Source organism: Triticum aestivum, chromosome 7D (assembly GCF_018294505.1).
Source record: "Triticum aestivum cultivar Chinese Spring chromosome 7D, IWGSC CS RefSeq v2.1, whole genome shotgun sequence".
NCBI classification, from domain to species: domain Eukaryota; kingdom Viridiplantae; phylum Streptophyta; class Magnoliopsida; order Poales; family Poaceae; genus Triticum; species Triticum aestivum.
The window spans coordinates 38,847,566-38,867,696 of record NC_057814.1 but is presented as its reverse complement, the minus strand read 5'-3'; the positions used below and the strand labels follow the sequence as shown (position 1 = coordinate 38,867,696).

The 20,131-nt window shown below is 40.6% G+C and overlaps 2 protein-coding genes across 2 annotated transcripts in view; both read right to left on the bottom strand.

Moving 5' to 3' along the window:
• Positions 1-8,400, bottom strand: part of LOC123170719 (2-oxoglutarate-dependent dioxygenase AOP3-like) — a 37,244-nt gene extending 28,844 nt beyond the window's left edge. The window contains 2 exon segments of the mRNA XM_044588511.1: positions 8,158-8,265; positions 8,378-8,400. Coding sequence (XP_044444446.1) covers positions 8,158-8,265; positions 8,378-8,400 — 131 coding nt within the window.
• Positions 8,401-11,160: 2,760 nt separating this feature from the next.
• Positions 11,161-20,131, bottom strand: part of LOC123170718 (3-phosphoshikimate 1-carboxyvinyltransferase 2-like) — a 99,407-nt gene continuing 90,436 nt past the window's right edge. Inside the window, exons 5-6 of the mRNA XM_044588510.1 lie at positions 19,990-20,051; positions 11,161-11,379 (exon numbers count right to left, since the gene is read on the bottom strand). Coding sequence (XP_044444445.1) covers positions 11,161-11,379; positions 19,990-20,051 — 281 coding nt within the window. The remainder of the gene's footprint in view (positions 11,380-19,989; positions 20,052-20,131) is intronic.

Below are 20,131 nucleotides of genomic sequence, written 5' to 3'. Positions count from 1 at the left end.
ACTCGTTTCGTAATGCATGATCCCGCGACTAACTACTTAGTCACATTGAGCTCATTATGATGATGCATTGCCGAGTGGGCCCAGAGATACCTCTCCGTCATACGGAGTGACAAATCCCAGTCTCGATTCGTGCCAACCCAACAGACACTTTCGGAGATACCTGTAGTGTACCTTTATAGCCACCCAGTTACATTGTGATGTTTGGCACACCCAAAGCATTCCTACGGTATCCGGGAGTTGCACAATCTCATGGTCTAAGGAAATGATACTTGACATTAGAAAAGCTTTAGCAGACGAACTACACGATCTTGTGCTATGCTTAGGATTGGGTCTTGTCCATCACATCATTCTCCTAATGATGTGATCTTGTTATCAACGACATCCAATGTCCATGGTCAGGAAACCGTAACCATCTATTGATCAACGAGCTAGTCAACTAGAGGCTCACTAGGGACATGTTGTGGTCTATGTATTCACACATGTATTACGATTTCCGGATAACACAATTATAGCATGAACAATAGACAATTATCATGAACAAGGAAATATAATAATAGCCACTTTATTATTGCCTCTAGGGCATATTTCCAACAGTGATAACCCACAAGTATAGGGGATCGCAACAGTTTTCGAGGGTAGAGTATTCAACCCAAATTTATTGATTCGACACAAGGGGAGCCAAAGAATATTCTCAAGTATTAGCAGTTGAGTTGTCAATTCAACTACACCTGGATAACTTAATATCTGCAGCAAAGTATTTAGTAGCAAAGTAGTATGGAAGTAATGATAACGGTGGCAAAAGTAACAGTAGCAGTTTTGTAGTAATTGTAACAGTGGCAACGGTAAAGTAACTAAGAAAAGAGAAATATGTGAAAAGCTCGTAGGCATTGGATCGGTGATGGAGAATTATGCCGGATGCGATTCCTCATGCGATAGTTATAACATAGGGTGACACAGAACTAGCTCCAGTTCATCAATGTAATGTAGGCATGTATTCCGAATATAGTCATACGTGCTTATGGAAAAGAACTTGCATGACATCTTTTGTCCTACCTCCCGTGGCTGCGGGGTCCTATTGGAAACTAAGGGATATTAAGGCCTCCTTTTAATAGAGTACCAGACCAAAGCATTAACACTTAGTGAATACATGAACTCCTCAAACTACGGTCATCACCGGGAGTGGGCCCGATTATTGTCACTTCGGGGTTGCCGGATCATAACACATAGTAGGTGACTATAGACTTGCAAGATAGGATCAAGAACTCACATGTATTCATGGAAACATAATAGGTCCAGATCTGAAATCATGGCACTCGAGCCCTAGTGACAAGCATTAAGCATAGCAAAGTCATAGCAACATCAATCTCAGAACATAGTGGATACTAGGGATCAAACCCTAATAAAACTAAGTTGATTACATGGTATATCTCATCCAACCCATCACCGTCCAGCAAGCCTATGATGGAATTACTCACGCACGGCGGTGAGCATCATGAAATTGGTGATGGAGGAAGGTTCATGATGACAACGGCGACGGATTCCCCTCTCCGGAGCCCCAAACGGACTCCAGATCAGCCCTCCCGAGAAAAATTAGGGCTTGGCGGCGGTTTCGTATCGTAAAACGCGATGAATCCTTCTCTCTGATTTTTTTCTCCCCGAACGTGAATATATAGAGTTGGAGTTGAGGTCGGTGGAGCACCAGGGGGCCCACGAGGCAGGGGCGCGCCCAGGGGGGTAGGCGCGCCCCCCACCCTCATGGACAGGGTGTGGCCCCCTGGCCTTGATTCTTTCGCCAGTATTTTTATTAATTCCAAAAATATTCTCCGTGAAGTTTCAGGTCATTCCGAGAATTTTTATTTCTGCACAAAAATAACACCATGGCAATTCTGCTGAAAACAACGTCAGTCCGGGTTAGTTCCATTCAAACCATGCAAGTTAGAGTCCAAAACAAGGGCAAAAGTGTTTGGAAAAGTATATACGATGGATACGTATCATTGAGCGTGGTGTTTTTGTGGACAACCTTAAAGTTACCCCAACTTATCCACCAAGTGGGTGTTGGGAAACGTTGCGTGGAAAACACAAAAATTTCTATGCACACGCAATGATATATCCATGGAGATGCATAGCAACGAGGGGGAGAGTGTGTCTATATACCCTCGTAGACAGTAAGCGGAAGCGTTTCACAACGTGGTTGATGTAGTCGAACTTCTTCGCGCGTCAACCGATCAAGTACCGAACGCACGGCACCTCCGCGTTCTGCACACGTTCAACTCGATGACGTCCCTCGCCTTCTTGATCCAGCAAGACGTCGAGGTAGTAGATGAGTTCTGTCATCACGACGACGTGGCGACGGTGATGATGAAGTGATCTTCGCAGGGCTTCGCCTAAGCACTACAAAAATATGATCGGGGTGTAAACGATGGAGGGGGGCGCCGCACACGGCTAGGCAATTGTCTGGTGTGTGCTAGGGCGCGCCCCCACATATATATAGGTGGGAGGGAGGGAGTAGCAGCCATAGGAGGCGCCCAAGTAGGAGCAATCCTACTTGGAGTCCCTCCCAAGCCGCGTGCCCCCTTGCCATATGCAACCGAGAGGGAAGGAAAGAGGGGGGAGAGGGAAGGAAGTGGGAATCCTAATCCACACTTTACTTTCCCTTCTCCCCTTTCCTTCTCCTCCTTAGGCCAGCCCATATGGGGGCGCACCAGCCCCTATGGCTGGTGTGTTTCCCCTCTTGGCCCATAAGGCCCATATCTTTTGCGGGGGGTGCCCGGAACCCCTTCCAGTGACCCGATAAGTACCCGGTACCCCCCGAAACACTTCCGGTGTCCGAATACCATCGTCTTGTATATAAATCTTTACCTCTCAAACATTTCGAGACTCCTCGTTATGTCCGTGATCTCATCCGGGACTCCGAACAACATTAGCACACCAAATCACATAACTCATTTAATACTAAATCGTCATCGAACGTTAAGCGTGCGGACCCTACGGGTTCGAGAACTATGTAGACATGACCGAGACACCTCTTCTGTCAATAAATAATAGCGGAACCTAGATGCCCATATTGGTTCCTACATATTCTATGAAGATCTTTATCTGTCGAACCATTATGACAACATACATAATTCCCTCTGTCCATCGGTATGTTACTTGCCCGAGATTCGATCGTCCGTATCTTTATACCTTGTTCAATCTCGTTACCGGCAAGTCTCTTTACTCGTTCCGTAATACATCACGTCGTGACTAACTCCTTAGTCATTTGCTTGCAAGCTTATGATGTGTATTACCGAGAGGGCCCAGAGATACCTCTTCGATGGTAGGAGTGACAAATCCCAATCTCAATTCACGCCAACTCAACAGACACCTTCGGAGATACCTGTGGAGCATATTTATGATCACCCAGTTACGTTGTGACGTTTGATAGCACACAGGGTATTCCTCCGGTATCTGGGAGTTACATGATCTCATGGTCGAAGGAACATGTATTTGACATTAAGAAAGCAGTAGCAATAAACTGAACAATCATATGCTATGCTAACGGTTGGGTCTTGTCCATCACATCATTTTCCTAATGATGTGATCCCATTGTTAAATGACAATTCATGTCTATGGTTAGGAAACCTTAATCATCTTTGATCAACGATCTACTCTAGTAGAGGCTCACTAGGGACACGGTATTTGTTTATGTATCCACACATGTATTTAAGTTTCCGGTCAATACAATTCTAGCATGAATAATAAACCTTTATCATGATTAAGGAAATATAATAATAACCATTTTATTATTGTCTCTAGGGCATAATTCCATCAGTGGGCATGCCCATGATGGGCATCCATACCAGGTTTAAAGGACTAAAGTATTTAAAATCATAATTTAAACGGGTAATTATAACTATTCTTATAAGTTTTAACCTAACTAATAAATATAAAGGGATAAAATTAAAAACAATAAATGCTTCTTTCGGAAAGCATTCAATTAGTATTTGAATAAAAAGGAATTTAGAATCATATTTTAAAACAGTTACTTAAAATTGTGACTTAAATTTTATAACAAATTTCAAAAAATTATGATAAAGTTCATAAAGAAGAAAACTAAATTAAGGAAGAAAGTGAAGAAAAATGAAAAATAGAAAAGTAAAAAAATGCTTAGGACCTGGCACAACTAGGCAACGATATCGCTCCCGTTGAGCATCTATTGGACCGGCCCAACCGCTCGCGGGTTTCGAGAAAGTTTATCGATTCATAAAATGTCCCCATATTCAAAATGTGTTCCCTTTTCACAAAACTTATTCACAAATTCAAAAAAATGACCAGGTTCAAATAATGTTCGCGCTCTCAGAAAAAAATTGTAATATTAAAAATGACCAGGTTTTTGTAGTCCGCGTTTCTTAGTTAGATGTTGGAGCTTACTACCTCGTGTGGCTAGTGATGAGCGGTCAATAGCAGGAGTTACGGGTTCGATTCGTCGCACTGCCATTCCTTTTTTGGTGATATTTTTCATAAATTCAATAGTTGTTCGATTATTTAAAAAATGTTATGGTTTTCAAATTTTTCCAGATATTTAAAAAATGTTCGTGTGTTTCAAAAATGTTTGGTAATTTAAAAAAAAATTCGTTGTTTTGCAAAAGAATTTTCGACTTTTGTAGAAAATATCCAGGATTGAAAAAAAATCTTTCTATCAAAAAAAGTTCACACTTTTTTGAAAGAAGGTGAAATTTCAAAATTTGTTCGTGTTACTAAATAATTGTATCATTTTCAAACGGGCTTGTTTTTTAAAAAATATATTCAAAAACTTCCGGATCCTGTGTTGTATATAATCCCTCCATCCCAAAATAAGTGTCTCGACCTTATTACAACTTTAAAGAAGGTGAAATTTCAAAAAAAATCATGTTACTAAATAATTGTATGATTTTCAAATGGGCTTGTTTTGAAAAAATATATTCAAAAACTTCTGGATCCTGTGTTGTATATACTCCCTCCGTTCTAAAATAAGTGTCTCAATTTTGTACTAACTTTAGTACAAAGTTGTACTAAGGTCGAGACACTTGTTCTGGGACGGAGGGAGTAATTCTTAAACATTTTAAGGTTCATTTTTGTTGAGCAACAGCTGCTAGCCGAGTGGTTAGTTGCGTTGCTCCATAAGGAGGCTGGGAGTTGGAATCCCAGCAACGGTGGCTCGCGTATCCTCATTTCTTTGAAGACGTGACGCTGCTGCTACATTACGTTGACGGGTGCTCCCTCTAAAGAGGCCTACGTTCTACGTCTGGTGCTCTCGCCTTCATACGGTGTATACGTTTACGCCGTGCGCTGCCGTACGCTGTGCCGAGTGGGTAGCCGTGCCGTACGCCGTGCGCTGCCACACCGTCCTCTGGGGCGGCGGCGGCGAGCCCGCGTGCCTCCTCGAGCTCAAGGATGCCGGGTCGCCCCACGACGTCGTTCACCATCGGGGTGGCCTGCCGGAGCCTGCACTAGCCGAAGTGGCCGCGCGGCGTGCCCTCGGACTGGCGCACCTCCACGCGCGCAGCGTCGCACACCTCAAGCCCGACAACCGGCTATCACGGGCAAGCTCAAATGCCTGAGGCTAGTCATAGCAGAGAGTAACTTAGACTAGTAGTATAGACTACCTTTATTTATTTATTTATTTGTGGGGTAAAGGGATTGTATTGATTAAATAATAGTCACAATACAATCTCGTAGGATGAGGTCTAATATTTCATCAGGCCTGATCCTAACCAAACTGTTGTTCGTTACTCTAGACGACCAAAACGAGCAAGCAGATGGCTCGCTTGGTTCAATTTCCGGGAGATTTTGTTGACAACGAAACGCCTCCCTTGCTTCATGAGATGCTTCACGTGCTCAACTAGATGACCCAGCTGTGAGCTATCTCGAGATGGATTATTAATCATCTTAGCGACCTCCATGGAATCTGTTTCAACAAGGACATCCTGCTGACTCCACTCCAGTGCAAGGGACATGCCTTCCATACAAGCACTTAGTTCCGCCTCAAGTGCTGATCCGCAACGACTAAGAAAACGGCAGGAAGAGAAAACAATTCGTCCATGCTCATCACGGAGAATCATACCTGCCCCTGCCGCCCCTGTACTCTCACTGTATGACCCATCAATATTCAGCTTCAGCATGCCAGCAGTTGGTCTCTCCCAACTATTGGCTGTAGCATGTGTTATATGCGAAACTACAGCTGGGGCCAGTCCATTCAGTACACCTTTTCCTTTGATAATTTGCTCAGTAGTCTGGTTCTTGACCTGCAATAAACTTGCCAGGTAACTGCATAAGAACCGTCGGGATCCTTCCACAGATGGAAAAGGCTTGTCATGAGTAAGCTCATTATGTCCATGCCATACTCTCCAGAGGAAATCAGGATACGAGCACAGACTTGGTCAGTGCGTGGGAATAAGAGCTCCGGGATCCACTCAGTTTGTAGACGCTCCATAATCGCATGTGAGGGAAGGTCCTAAACGTCACGCATGGCGTTCCATAAAGCCCGAGCTGGCGGGCAGCGATAAAGAGCGTGCTTTACATCCTCTTGTTCCTGCCCACAGATCGTGCACACTCCGGTGACTGGGATATGATGATTTTTCTTGTTCTCCTCTGTTGCTAATGAATTAGTAATTGCATGCCATGCAAATGTACGAACTTTGGGAGGAACTGGCAAACTCCACAGCTTCTTCCAAATCTCACGATCACCATTCGGCCTAGTACTTGTGGCTGACACATTACGAGCATGCTCTGTCAAGCTGAGACCAAGCTTATAAGCACTCTTAACAGAGAAGATACCGGTTTTTTTTTCGGCTGCCAGGCAAGAAAGTCCGGTTCACGTCGTGGTGAGGTACGGATGGATAAAATGGCCCTAGCATCGATCGGTAGAAAGTTAGCCCACACAACAGCTACATCCCATGTACCTCGTTCGTCAAGCAAGCTCGAAACTCTGATTAGTCTGGACCCGCCTCGAGCCCTAAACGGCTTGAGCGAGAACGAGCATGGTATCCAATTGTCACGCCAGATGCAGACCGATTCACCATTACCAATGCGCCATATCATGCCTTCCTTGAGAAGTTCCAGCCCATAAGATATAGCAGACCAAGTTGACGAGGGTTGCCCTGTAAACACAGTGTCTAGTAGGTTTCCTTGTGGGTAGCATCGGGCCTTCAGTACGCGTGCACACAGACATATAGACTACCTTTATAGTGGGTAGTATCATAGGAGTGGTAACATAGATGTCTTCATTTATTACTCTCTAGAGTCATTTTTCATTGGACAACGCTATGTGATGGTAACATATTATGTTACTCTATTTGCCTCTCTCCTCATTAACTACTTGCCGCATCATCAATTTTGCTTATGTGGCATCTATGTTAATAGCTATGTTACTCCCACTATGACCAGCCTGAGAGAGAGGGGCAGAGCGATGAAGACAAAGTAAACATGCCCTTGTGGCATTTTTTATTTTTTTATTTGCCAACTCAGTCTGATGGACCGATCCCACCAATTAGTGGCGTCATCAAAATTCAGATACAATTAACAAAGACTGGAATTTCAAATATCCCACAAAAATTTCCCAAATTCAGTCAAATTTTGGACAGATGTTATCCGCACTTTGAAATCATTAATCTCCATTCTGGGAGGCTGTATGGAGTGCTAGATTATAAATAAATAGCCAACAATAAACATGCTGAAGAAATGGAAAATGGCACAGCCCAGTTTCTTCGTACATTAATTTATTTCTTATTCAAACGAATTATGTGTTCAAAACAAAGTCATTTTGCCTCAAGGCCCACACCATGCTACAAAACTATCAGGCTCATCCATCCTCTGAGGAGAAGACGAAAAAACGGAAAAAAAATCAGACCATGGACAGGCTACAAAGTACAAGCACAAGTCCCAATCTAGTTCTTGACGAAGGTGCTTAGCACGTCAAAGTAGTTGAGAAAGGTCTTGCGGGTGCACTCGAGTCCCTGATGGTCACTGGCACCTCGGCGCAAGCCGCCAGGGAGAAGGCCATCGCCATCCGGTGCTCCTCTCATAGGTGTCGATCACCGTCATGTTCAACTTCTCTGGCGGCGTGATGGTCCAGTAGTCCGGGCCTTCCTCCACCGTTGCTCCCAACTATAGGGCACATGACAGGTCAGATTAAGCACCAGGTGCGCATCGATGTGCTCGTCCTGGACGCCGAGGCCCTCGACGACCATGCTCTCCACCGCCCCCTCCAGCTCGAGCACGCCCTTTGCTGCCCACACGATCATGTCGCTGCAAGCAGACGGAAACGATCACAGTGAGAAACTAGAAATTATGGTGGATGAGAAAGTGGCGTATGTGTTGATTACAAGAGGGCAGGGCTTCCCTGCTGCGGCCCACAAACTCGCGGACGCGGGCGGCGTACATGGCGTACGCGGTGCACAGGCCATCCAAGTTCAGTGATGTGATTTGATGCTTCTTGGATCTTTGTTGTACAATCCAGACATGTAGTCGTAAGAGGATGACCAACATTTTTTCTGGTCGTTTTGATAGCTTTTGCAACATGAACTGGGCCACTTTGGGTATTGTGTAAAAAATTGAGGAAATGATCCGTATCTACTACTAGCAAAAGGGCTCGCGCGTTGCAACGGGAAAAAATGCATAATCTCCAATGGTCATGACTACATTTTGCTGCATCGCCGAGATAAACTATCACTCTCGATTTCGGGAAATCATGAACAATTTTTTAAATCATAAAATAACTAAACTCGTGAACATATTTGAAATGCTGAACAATTTCGAAATTCGTGAATACTTTTAATAATTTTCAAACATTTTCTAGAATCAAGAACATTTTTTGAATTCATGAACATTTTATACTATTTGCAAACATCGAAGAAATTTATGAACATTGTTCAAAACAATTTTCTTAAATCGCTGAACATTTCTAAATCTATGAACATTTTTTTGGAAATTGGTGGAACAAGTTTTGAAATGATCCGTATCTATATTACTAGCAAAAGGGCCCATGTGTTGCAACAGGAAAAAAAATCGTAATCTTCAATGGCCATGACTACATTTTGCTGCATCACCGAGATACACTATCACTCTCAATTTCGAGAAATCATGAACAATTTTTCAAATCATGAAGATAAATAAAACTCATGAACATATTTGAAATCCTGAACATTTTTCAAATTCATGAATACTTTTACAAATTTCCAAAAAAAATCTAAAATCAAGAACATTTTTTGAATTCTTGAACAATTTATACTATTTGCAAACATTTTTAAAAAAAATTGTGAACATTGTTTTAAACAATTTTCTTGAATCACTGAACATTTCCTGAATCGGCGAACATTTTTTTGGAAATTGGTGGAACAATTTTTGAAATTCACAAACATTTTTTTATTTAACGAAATGTTTTTGAATCAGTGAACATTTTATGAATGAATAAACTATTTTCTAGTCCTGAACAGTTTTTGAATTTTTAGGATATCTTTCAATTCATGAACATTTTTTGAATTGCTGAAAAATTGTTCAATTTCATTAATATTTTTAATACACAAACTTTTTAAAAAATCATGAATATTTTTTTATTTCCCGAACATTTATTCTCAAAATGTCGAACATTTTTTGAATAAGCAAACATTTTTTTTACAAAATAGAAAGCATTGCTTCTATCCAAATAAAATACTTAGATTTGTTTCCCCATTTCCTCGAGGGAATTCATACATCGATGAGGATTCCTACAAAAGTCCATTCAAATAAATGAAACCATTAGGGTGTGTTCTCCTCATGACTGTAATTAACATGCTCATGATCCGTCCATGGAAGTCATGCTATGTGGTTGCGCTACATACCAGATTTTGCAGCCTGTTTGATGGCCTGTGATTTAGCCTTGGAGGAGTGGAACCGATGAGAGCCTATGATGTGGTGAATATACTCCCTCCGTCCGGAAATACTTGTCATCAAAATGAATAAAATGGGATGTATCTAGACGTATATTAATTCTAGATACATCTCTTTTTATCCATTTTGATGACAAGTATTTTCGGACGGAGGGAGTATGATTTTACTAGTACTACGCATAAAGGCGAAGGTGAAGATAGCAAATCAAAGCTGACTAGAGATGTGTAGCCCATGTGCTAAAATAGTACCGAAAGCACACAAAAGATATGCAATGCGGTGGGCCAGCGAGGCACCTTCATGTCACCATACCCAACAAATAAATACCAGTCTGTCTCGTGCCTCCTGACTCCAATTTCAATTTCCTTTAGCAACGATGGACTCCAATTTCAATTTCCTTTAGCAACGATGGACGGAGATCAATCTCTCGTGTGCCTCTTAGTTCTGATTCCTATTTCCTCTGAGAACAAAAGATAGGCAAAAGTGACCGTCATAAAGTGTGTGGGCTTGGAAGGCATCGGGAACGATTTTACGGTAATGAAGTGGAGTTTGTTAACTAGTTCATTGCTTACACCTCGCTTCAATCATGAAGACGGTGATCGGTCCGGACTAGCATAGACCTTTGTGGGCAAGTCGTGATGGGAGACAAATATAGTCCCCGCTGAACGGTGGCGTGACACTCACTGACCCGAAATACACACATCCCGACATGTGCGCTACAGTGTTTGCTTTATGTAGGATAGGAAATTTTTCATCACATGATGCAATTGTTCTTTTCGCAACACAAACTGGGCCCATTTGTTTACGCCAACTATTTCGCTCAGCACATTAGTAGTATATGTTGAAATGCCACACTAATTAAGCTTCCATAGCATGCCTAACACACAATTAACAACAATGAGCGCTGATCTTCTATGCTATGCAGGTAGGGCGCTCTCCCTCCATAGGATCTCATGTTGAGATATGTACCTGAACTATTTCATTTAGGTTTGAGTATTATATTTCAAGCATTAGGGAATGATGCCCCCTTTCCTATAGCTTGCATGCAAGATCCCTCCTCGGCCAGTAGCACGGCATCTAGATCACAGAACAGTAATTTATTTCTTATTCAAAAAAGAAAACAGTGTGCAATACATTTCATTTTACCTCAAGGCGCACACGCTACAAAACTAATATTACAGACTCATACACCATCTCGCGACAAGACTAAGACAAAATTTCCTCAAACCATGGACAGGCTACATAGTACAAGCGCAATTCGTTGTTGATTTTCCCAGCCTAGTTCTTCACGAAGGTGCTTAGCACATTGAAGTAGTTGGGGAAGGTCTTGCGGGTGCACCCGGGGTCCCTGATGGTGACTGGTACCTCGGCACATGCCGCCAGGGAGAAGGCCATCGCCATCCGGTGGTCGTCGTAGGTGTCGATCGCCGTGACGTTCAGCTTCTCTGGTGGTGTGATGATGCAGTAGTCCGGGCCTTCCTCCACCGTTGCTCCCAGCTATATGGCACAGGACACAGGACAGGGTAAGATAAAGCACCTGGGATGCAACAGGAGGCTGAGATATAAGAACAGGCGATCATACCGAATGAGTCATTCGGTCCAGCTGCATCGGTGCCACACGTGTGGTGGTTATCGGCGTCCTAAAAATTGAGTCAATTACCCCGGCGGTTGTAGAACTTGGCGCAAATGGTCACTTCGGTGCTAGAGCTTGAGGCATACATTAAACTGATGCAATAACTTTGCTCGAGGATGCAAATACGATGCAAATCTGGATTGTGTACGCTCGAGCCGCTGACTAGACGTGACAGCGTTGTGTGGGGCCCCTTGTCAGCAATTAGAAGGTGGACAGAAGGCATGTGGCCCGGTTTTTTTTCGAAAACCTCTCGATTTTTTATTTCTCAAAAAAAAACCTGCTGATGTTGGAGAGGTGGCATTTCCATTTTTCTGAAAAATGAAACCAAAACGGAGTACTACGCTTATCGAACCAGCGACCTGTAGCTAGCACAGTCACTCCTAGCAACTTCATCGATCACGCCTTCAACGGACAACTATGCACATTGTAATTGAACAAAAGCGGTCTTGGAGCTGAAATGGGCTGCGATCAGTGTGGCGCATTCGCACCCGCTCGTTTCTTTTAGAAATTTGTAAATGGGTGTAAATACTAATTGCAGTAATCAAACTAACACTCAAATATTCATGACGTATAAATATTATATCAGTACCTCTATATCTATATCTATACCGCCCACTAATAAATCAAGTTGCGTTTCGCCAATTTTTTCATCCGTTAACCACCGAAAAAGCATTTTTTTCCCTATCCGAGGTGGTACTAAATTCTGATGCGTTCGTCTGCTAGAAAAAAAAAGTCTTTTTCTAGAATTTCATACGTGGGCCGCGTGCTGTGACCCAGCGAAGCCAACCCAATTATTCTTCTGCCCACGTGGCTGGGAAAATTCTATTTTCTGCACGGGCCGACAAATAGTCGGAGCTTCGCACAGGACAACCAATAATGGGCTAGCCCATTTTTCTTTGTTTCTGTGTTTTAGTTTTTTTATTCTCCTTCCACTGTTTCTTGTTTTCCTTTCAAGTTTAATTTTCTTATAGAATTTATTTCACAAGTTCAAAATACATTCAGAATTAAAAAAATCAAAATTTAGAAATATTCAGAAATCTAAAGTTTTGTTGCTATTTTGAAAAATACGCGGAACTTGAAAAAAGTTTCCCATTTTTTCCAAAAAGTTATTTTTTTGAAAGTTGTTTGAGATTTCTAAAAAGATAACGGAATTTAAAAAAATGCTCCAAATTCGAAAAATATTGTTGCTTTTGTGAAATTTTCACAATTCAAAATAACTTTCGCATATAAAAGATAAATATTTTCAAAAAATGTTATGCATTTTCAACACTTGTTCCCGTATAATAAAATGTTCACAAATTCAAATAATGTTCATATTTTTATAAAAAAAGTTGTTTTTTTGAAATGTTTGTGAATTTTAGAAAAAAATCCTTTTTAAAATTTTCTTAAAGTGCACATAATTTTCAAAAAACTGTTCAGGATTTAAATAAGGGTTCATGTTTCCTACAATATTGAGAAACTTCATACCTTAAAGTCTCCTCGATTAAAAGGAAAAGTAGATTGAATAATTCATGGGCCTTCTCTGGCGTACGATGATGTAACAAAACTTTTAAATGTCCTCGATCAATGAATGGAAAAATAGCGGATTGATTACTTCACACCCGGCGAAACCTAGAAGCTAAATGTTCCTTTTTTTCACGTGCATACATGGCTTTGCTTGCCCATATAATTCTCACTAACTTTAATGTATACTATTTTTTTCTCCCGTTTCAACGTACGGGCATATGTGCTAGGACTAGTAAAGCAAGGTGTGTTTTGCAAAAAATTTCATCCGTTCACCTCAAAAAAGAAAAAAATATTCTATCCGAGGTGGTACTAAATCCTTAATCAGTAGTCTGCTAGACAAAAAAGGCTTTTTATGAATTTCGTACATGGGCCGCGCATTGTAGCCCAACGAAGCCAGCCCACTTACTTTTCTGTCCATGCAGGTGTGAAAATCCATTTTCCACACAAGGCAATAAATAGTTGGAACTTCGCACGGTACAACCAATGATGGGCTGGCCCATTTTTTACTTAGTTTTATTTCTATTTTTATTCTCCTTCCCCTATCTCTTTTTTCACTTTACAAGTTTATTTTTCTTATAGAAATTATTTGGTGAATTCAAAATTCTCAAAAAACATTCAAAATTTTAAAAAATACAAATGACATAAATGTTCAGAAACCCGAAATTTTTTCTATTTTGAAAAATATTCGGCACTTGAAAAAAGTTTCCCATTTTTATGAAAATTTAATTGTTTTTCAAAATTGTTCAAGATTTCTAAAAATAAAATGACAATTTCAACATGATCCAAATTTTGAAATATTCTTGATTTAGTGAGTCTTTCAGAATTCAAAATAACGTTAAAAGTCCCTCAAAAAAAATAACGTTAAAAGATAAACATTTTCGCAAAATGTTATGAATTTTCAACACAGGTTCCATTTCTAAAAAAATGTTCACAAATTCACATAATGGTCTTTTTCTATAAAAAAAGTTGGTGCTTTCAAAAAATGTTTGTGAATTTTAAAATATTCCTGATTCAAATTTTGTGCACGTTTTTGTGGAAGTGTACATAATTTTCAAAACACTGTTCAGGATTTTAAAAATGGTTCATGTTTCCTACAATATTGAGAAACTTCATACCTTAAAATCTCCTCGATTGAAAGGAAAACTAGATGAATAATTCGTGGGCCCTCTCTGGCGTAAGGTGATGTAACAAAACTCTTAAATGCCCTCGATCACTGAATGGATAAATAGCCGATTGATTATTTCACACCTAGCAAAACCGAGAAGCTAAATATTCCTTTTTCATGTCCGCACAGGGTTTTGCTTGCACATATAATTCTCACTAACTTTAAATGCATACTATTTTTTCTCAGGTTGCAACGCACGGACATATGTGCTAATATACATACAATCAAAATAACTTATTTTTTAAAAAAAGCACGTATTATTTTGAAAAAATTCATATATATTTTAAACAATATTTATGTATAAAAATATATGTATAATTTAAAACAATACAATATGAGTATTACTATTTTAAATTTGAATTAAAAATGTTTTTATAATAAAATTAAATACATACAAATATATGTTTTGTATAATTACAAACAGTTAAATAATTGTACGCACATAATAAAAAATATTCATAATTTAAATTTCAAAAATTGCATATGAATATTCATTCGTGCCTAATATATAAATATTTCAAATATAAGCCATGAGTGAAACTTATACACAATTGAATATTTAGTAAATGTTTGTATTCATCATTTTGTATAATTAAATATAAGTAAAAGTGTGTATTTTTTTATTCATTAAACCTTTCTATTTAATAAAAAATAAATGTCCGTATTTACTAAACTTTTTATATAATACATGGGGGTATATTTAAATCCTTTTATTTACTAATGTTTGTTTTATGTATAATATTTATATCCCCCTAAAAATTATAATATTTATAACACATGAGTATTTAAACATGATGTTTATTATTTATGTTTTAAAAATATCTTTAAAAAACTACTGCATGCAAAATGGGCCGCACTATTTGCAACCCATTTAAGCCCCACATGCGTTTGAGCTTGTACTACATTAAGGTTTGTTATCGATGTCGTGCAATAGAATGTGAGTGGACCCACGTGTTTATTTTCATGTTTAATTTTCCTTTACTTACAAGTGGGACCCATGTGTGAGGCGGAAAAAAATTAAATGCCATCTAACGCGTAAGCAAGGGCTTTTTTATGTGAAATAAAAAATTTGAGGGGGTTTTCGCAAAGAAAAAATGCCACACGTGCTCCTCTCTGCCTTACAGTGGCTGACAGCGGGCCCCACGTCACGCTGGCACGCCTAGTCAATGGCTCAGGCATACACAATCGAGATTTGCACCGTATTTGCACGCTCAAGCCAAATTATTGCACCAGTTCAATCTATGCCGCAATTTCTAGCACCAACGTGACTGTTTGCGCCAAGTTCTAGCACGACCGGTGTAATTGACTTATAAAAATTCATACAACGCATCTCAATTTTAACTAAAATTATATCAAAGTTCATGGACCACCAAATGACCAATACCACCAGCAGAATGAGCCGCTGACGCATCGTTGTCGTCGCTCCCCTGCACGACCCGACTTGAACTTACCGATGACAGCTAGGAAGTCTCCCTGCATGTTCCCTAAGGACCATCGTCTTGGAGCCGTAATCGTCGTTGTTGAACCCATGAATAGATCTGAAGCACGTGACACCAAATCGCGAGAGACCCTAACATCATAGTCATAAGATGACAGAAAGTCAGAAATCTACACTGGAGCTCCGTCGACTACGTCTGGACAGACAAACCCAAGGAGGATCAAAGCCCCAAATACAAAGTCTAAGAAGAAGCACCTCCATCTACCGAGTGTGGCGAGGACTAAAAGTCTCTAACCTAAACTACTAGCCGATGTGGCGGCATCGAAATTCCTCTTCCCGCCATCATCCTCCAGAGCGACATGCAAAGGGGAGGTGAATCTATGGGCTCACCGGCGAAGACTGGAGGGGGGGAATTTACCCTAGTCATCGAGGGTAAGGGAAGAAAATGTTTTGCACATAGTACTGTGCAATTTTCTTTGTGCAAACTGCAATGTTCCCTTACCTAGCCTGCATGGCATTGGAGTAGGCAATGCTTGCCGCCCAGCATGAATTATGTGCCATTCGAATTGTTCAAGCAGCCAAAGGTTCTCGACTAGTCTTATTGAAGCTCATGTTGAACGGCTTCTATTGTTCATAACTAACAAGCAACAGATTGAGCAAGAAAAGGTTTCCTACAACCAACCTTTTCTTATGTAAACATGGATGGGGGATCACCCCCATTGTAAAAAGAACACGACACCCCTTTACGCAGGGGATCGGAAGGGAATTACACTGGATGTAGGAAACAAAGAGCTAGCAAAACTCCATTCTTCCTTAGATCTGATATAGCTCGCTTTCACTAGCCAACATATTTACCCGATTCCCTAGGAAAGAGTTGTGGCATCTCAATGCAAGAATGTAAAGAAGAATCTCAGACGCACATGTGTCGATAGCGAGAAGGTTAGTTTTCCTCGAGAAATGATATTCCTCTTTTGAATTATATGAATAACATAAATCAATTCTCACTTGTGTTAACTTCATGAGTGAAGTGGTACACTCTCCCTAGATATCGTCACTGCTTCTATGCAAATAAAATAATTGGATTTGTTTCCTCACTTTCGATTTGTTTCCCCATTTCCTCCAAGGGACTCATATATTGAATGAGGATTCCTACAACGGTCCATTCAAATCAATGAAACCATTAGGGTGAGTTATCCACATGATTGTAGTAAACTTGCTCATGATTTCGCCTCTTTGTGTGTTGGTGCCGTCCATGGAACCCATGCTATGTGGTTGCACTAGTAGAAAACAGGGCTTTGGTTCGGCCAGAAAAGAGCATTAATCCTGGTTGCATTACGAGCCGGGACTAATGTGAGCATTAGTCCCGGTTCGAGCGGCTAGGGCACCGTACATGCATTAGTCCCGGTTCAAATGGGACCTTTAGTCCCGGTTGGTGCCACGAACCGGGACTAAAGGGTGCGATGCCCATCAGTACCGGTTCGTGGGACCAACCGGTACTAAAGGTTAGACCTTTAGTCCCGGTTCGAGCCACCAACCGGTACTAATGGGGTTTGAGGCATTAATACCGGTTCATGGCACGAACCGGTACTAAAGGTCCCATTTTCAAACTCTACCCCCCCTGTGGATCGCCTTTTCAGTTTTGTAAAAAGCAAAAGAAAATGATAAAAACTTCAAAAATTAAAATCCTTCCAGATGTAGTTATGTTACTACATGTACTAGTTAGGAAAATTTAAAAACTTAAATTTGGACAGTTTGCAAAAAGTGTTGGGAAAATGTAAAACAGCTATAACTTTTGCATACGATGTCAGAAAAAAAGTATAATATTAGTGTTCAGCACGAAAATCCGCATCCGATTTTGACCGCCTACGGCCTGTTTGCAAATTTTTAGAATCCTCAAATTCTAAAAGGAAAAAAAGTTATGCTCAAATTTCTATTTTTTTTGTTTTGAATTTTTGTTAAATCTGGTCAAACTATGGTCAAACTACTTATTCAAGAAGTATTAGTGTTACTAAATAATTATTCAAGAATATTACTGTTACTAAATAATTATTTCAGTTTTTTTGAATTTTGGTCAAATCTGGTCAAACTATGGTCAAACAATGGTCAAACTAATTATTCAAGAAATATTAGTGTTACTAAATAATTATTTCAGTTTTTTTGAATTTTGGTCAAATCTGGTCAAACTGTGGTCAAACTATGGTCAAACTACTTATTCAAGAAATATTAGTGTTAATAAATAATTATTGTTTTTTAAAACAATAGTTTCAAACTCAAACAGTGAAATGTGTGACTTCATGCTCAAGCTAAATTCCTGAGGGTTAATAGGATTGACATCTTACTATTGTCAGGAAAACAACAAGTGCAGACTTGGAAACGAGGGAGAATAGAACCCGGAAGTTAAGCGTGCTCAGACTGGAGTAGTGAGAGGATGGGTGGACCGTCCGGGAAGTTAGATGATTTGGAATGATGAGGGGTGATTAGAGATTAGAGGTTAAATTGAGGGGTGATTAGAGATTAGAGGTTAAAATAATTCAGAAATTTAAAAATAAAAAAAATCATAAAAAATCATAAAATTTCCTTTAGTACCGATACCAACCGGGACTAAAGGTGGACCTCCAGGCAGCGGCCACGTGGAGGGCCTTTAGTCCCGGTTCATGTAAGAACCGGGATTAAAGGGGGAGGCTTTAGTAACGACCCTTTAGTCCCGGTTCCAGAACCGGGACTAAAGGCCCTTATGAACCGGAACTAAAGGCCCTTTTTCTACTAGTGTTGCCCTACATACCAGATTTTGTAGCTTGTTTGATGACCGATGATTTAGCCGTGGGCCTATGATGTGTCGAATATATGATTTTTACTACGCATAAAGGTGAAGATAGCAAATCAAAGCTGAATAGAGATGTGTAGCCATGCACGTGCTAAAATAGTACCGGAAGCACACAAAAGATATGCAATGTGGTGGGCCAGCAAGGCACTTCATGTCACCATACACCCAACCAATAAATATCAATCTCTCCCGTGGCTCCTGACTCCAATTTCAATTTCCTTTAGCAACGGAGACGTGTCCATTTCCACTATCAACAAAAGACGAGCGACAGTGTCCATTGTAAAGTGTGTGGGCTTGGAAGGCATGGGGAATGATTTTACAATAATGAAGTGGAGTCTGTTAACCAGTCCATTTCTTACACCTCACCGCAGTGACGAGGACGGTGATCGGTCCGGACTGGAATATACCTTTGCAGGCAAGCCGCTATGGGAGACAAATATAGTCCCCGCCGATCGGTGTTCTGAAACTCACTGAAGCGAAATGCGCACATTCCGACATGAGGTTACACCTCCGCGCTCTAGAATATTTGTTTTATGTAGGGTAGGAAATGTTCATCACATGATTCCATTCGCAACACAAACTGGGCCCGCTTGTTTACGCTAACTATTTCGCCCAGCACATTAGTAGTATCTGTTGAAATGCCACACTAATTATGCTTTCATAGCATGCCTAACGCACAATTAACAACAATGAGCACTCATGTTCTATGCCGGTACCGCGCTCTCCCTCCATAGGATCTCTTGTTGAGATCCATACCTGGACTACTTCATTTAGGTTTGAGTATTAGGGAATGCTGCCCCCTTTCCTATAGGCATGCCGAAGATCAGCAGCATGGCATCTAGATCACAGAACAGTAATTTATTTCTTATTCAAAAAACGAATATAGTGTGCAATACATTTCATTTTACCTCTGGACTCACGCACTACAAAACTAATATTACAGACTCATACACCATCTCGCGAGAAGATGAAAAAGACAAAAATTCCTCAGACCATGGATTCCCCCATCTAGTTCTTGACGAAGGTGCTTAGCACGTCGAAGTAGTTGGGGAAGGTCTTGCGGGTGCACCCGGGGTCCCTAATGGTGACTGGCACCTCGGCGCAGGCCGCCAGGGAGAAGGCCATCACCATCAGGTGGTCGTCGTATGTGTCAATCGCCGTGACGTTCAGCTTCTCCGGTGGCATGATGATGCAGTAGTCTGGGCCTTCCTCCACCGTTGCTCCCAGCTATATGACACAGGATACAGGACAGGTTAGATTAAGCACCTCGGGAAGCTTTTTAATTTCGGAAACAAAATAATTTCGGAGCTCACTGAAATATGCGAAATTTCGAAATTTCACATATTTCTGAAACTATTTTGGATTTTGAGATTTCAAATTCCACTTAATTTTAATAAATTTTAAAATGATTTTTTTTTGAAATCAGTTTGAATCTGCACCAAAATTTCGGGGTTAAAAATATTTCGGTCCCCACTGAAATCTGCGAAATTTCAGAAATTTCTATGAAATTTTTAAGAACAGGAGACATTGTGTATTATTACCTTCGTCAGCTCGGTCCGGATCACAACCATTCTTTCAGTTTCCTTCACTCTCCGGGAGGCAACTGCAGAAGAGAATGAACAAGTGTCAGGACATAACATAGTGATTTCGAGTCCTTTATCCCCTCCCTGATGCCACAGAGTA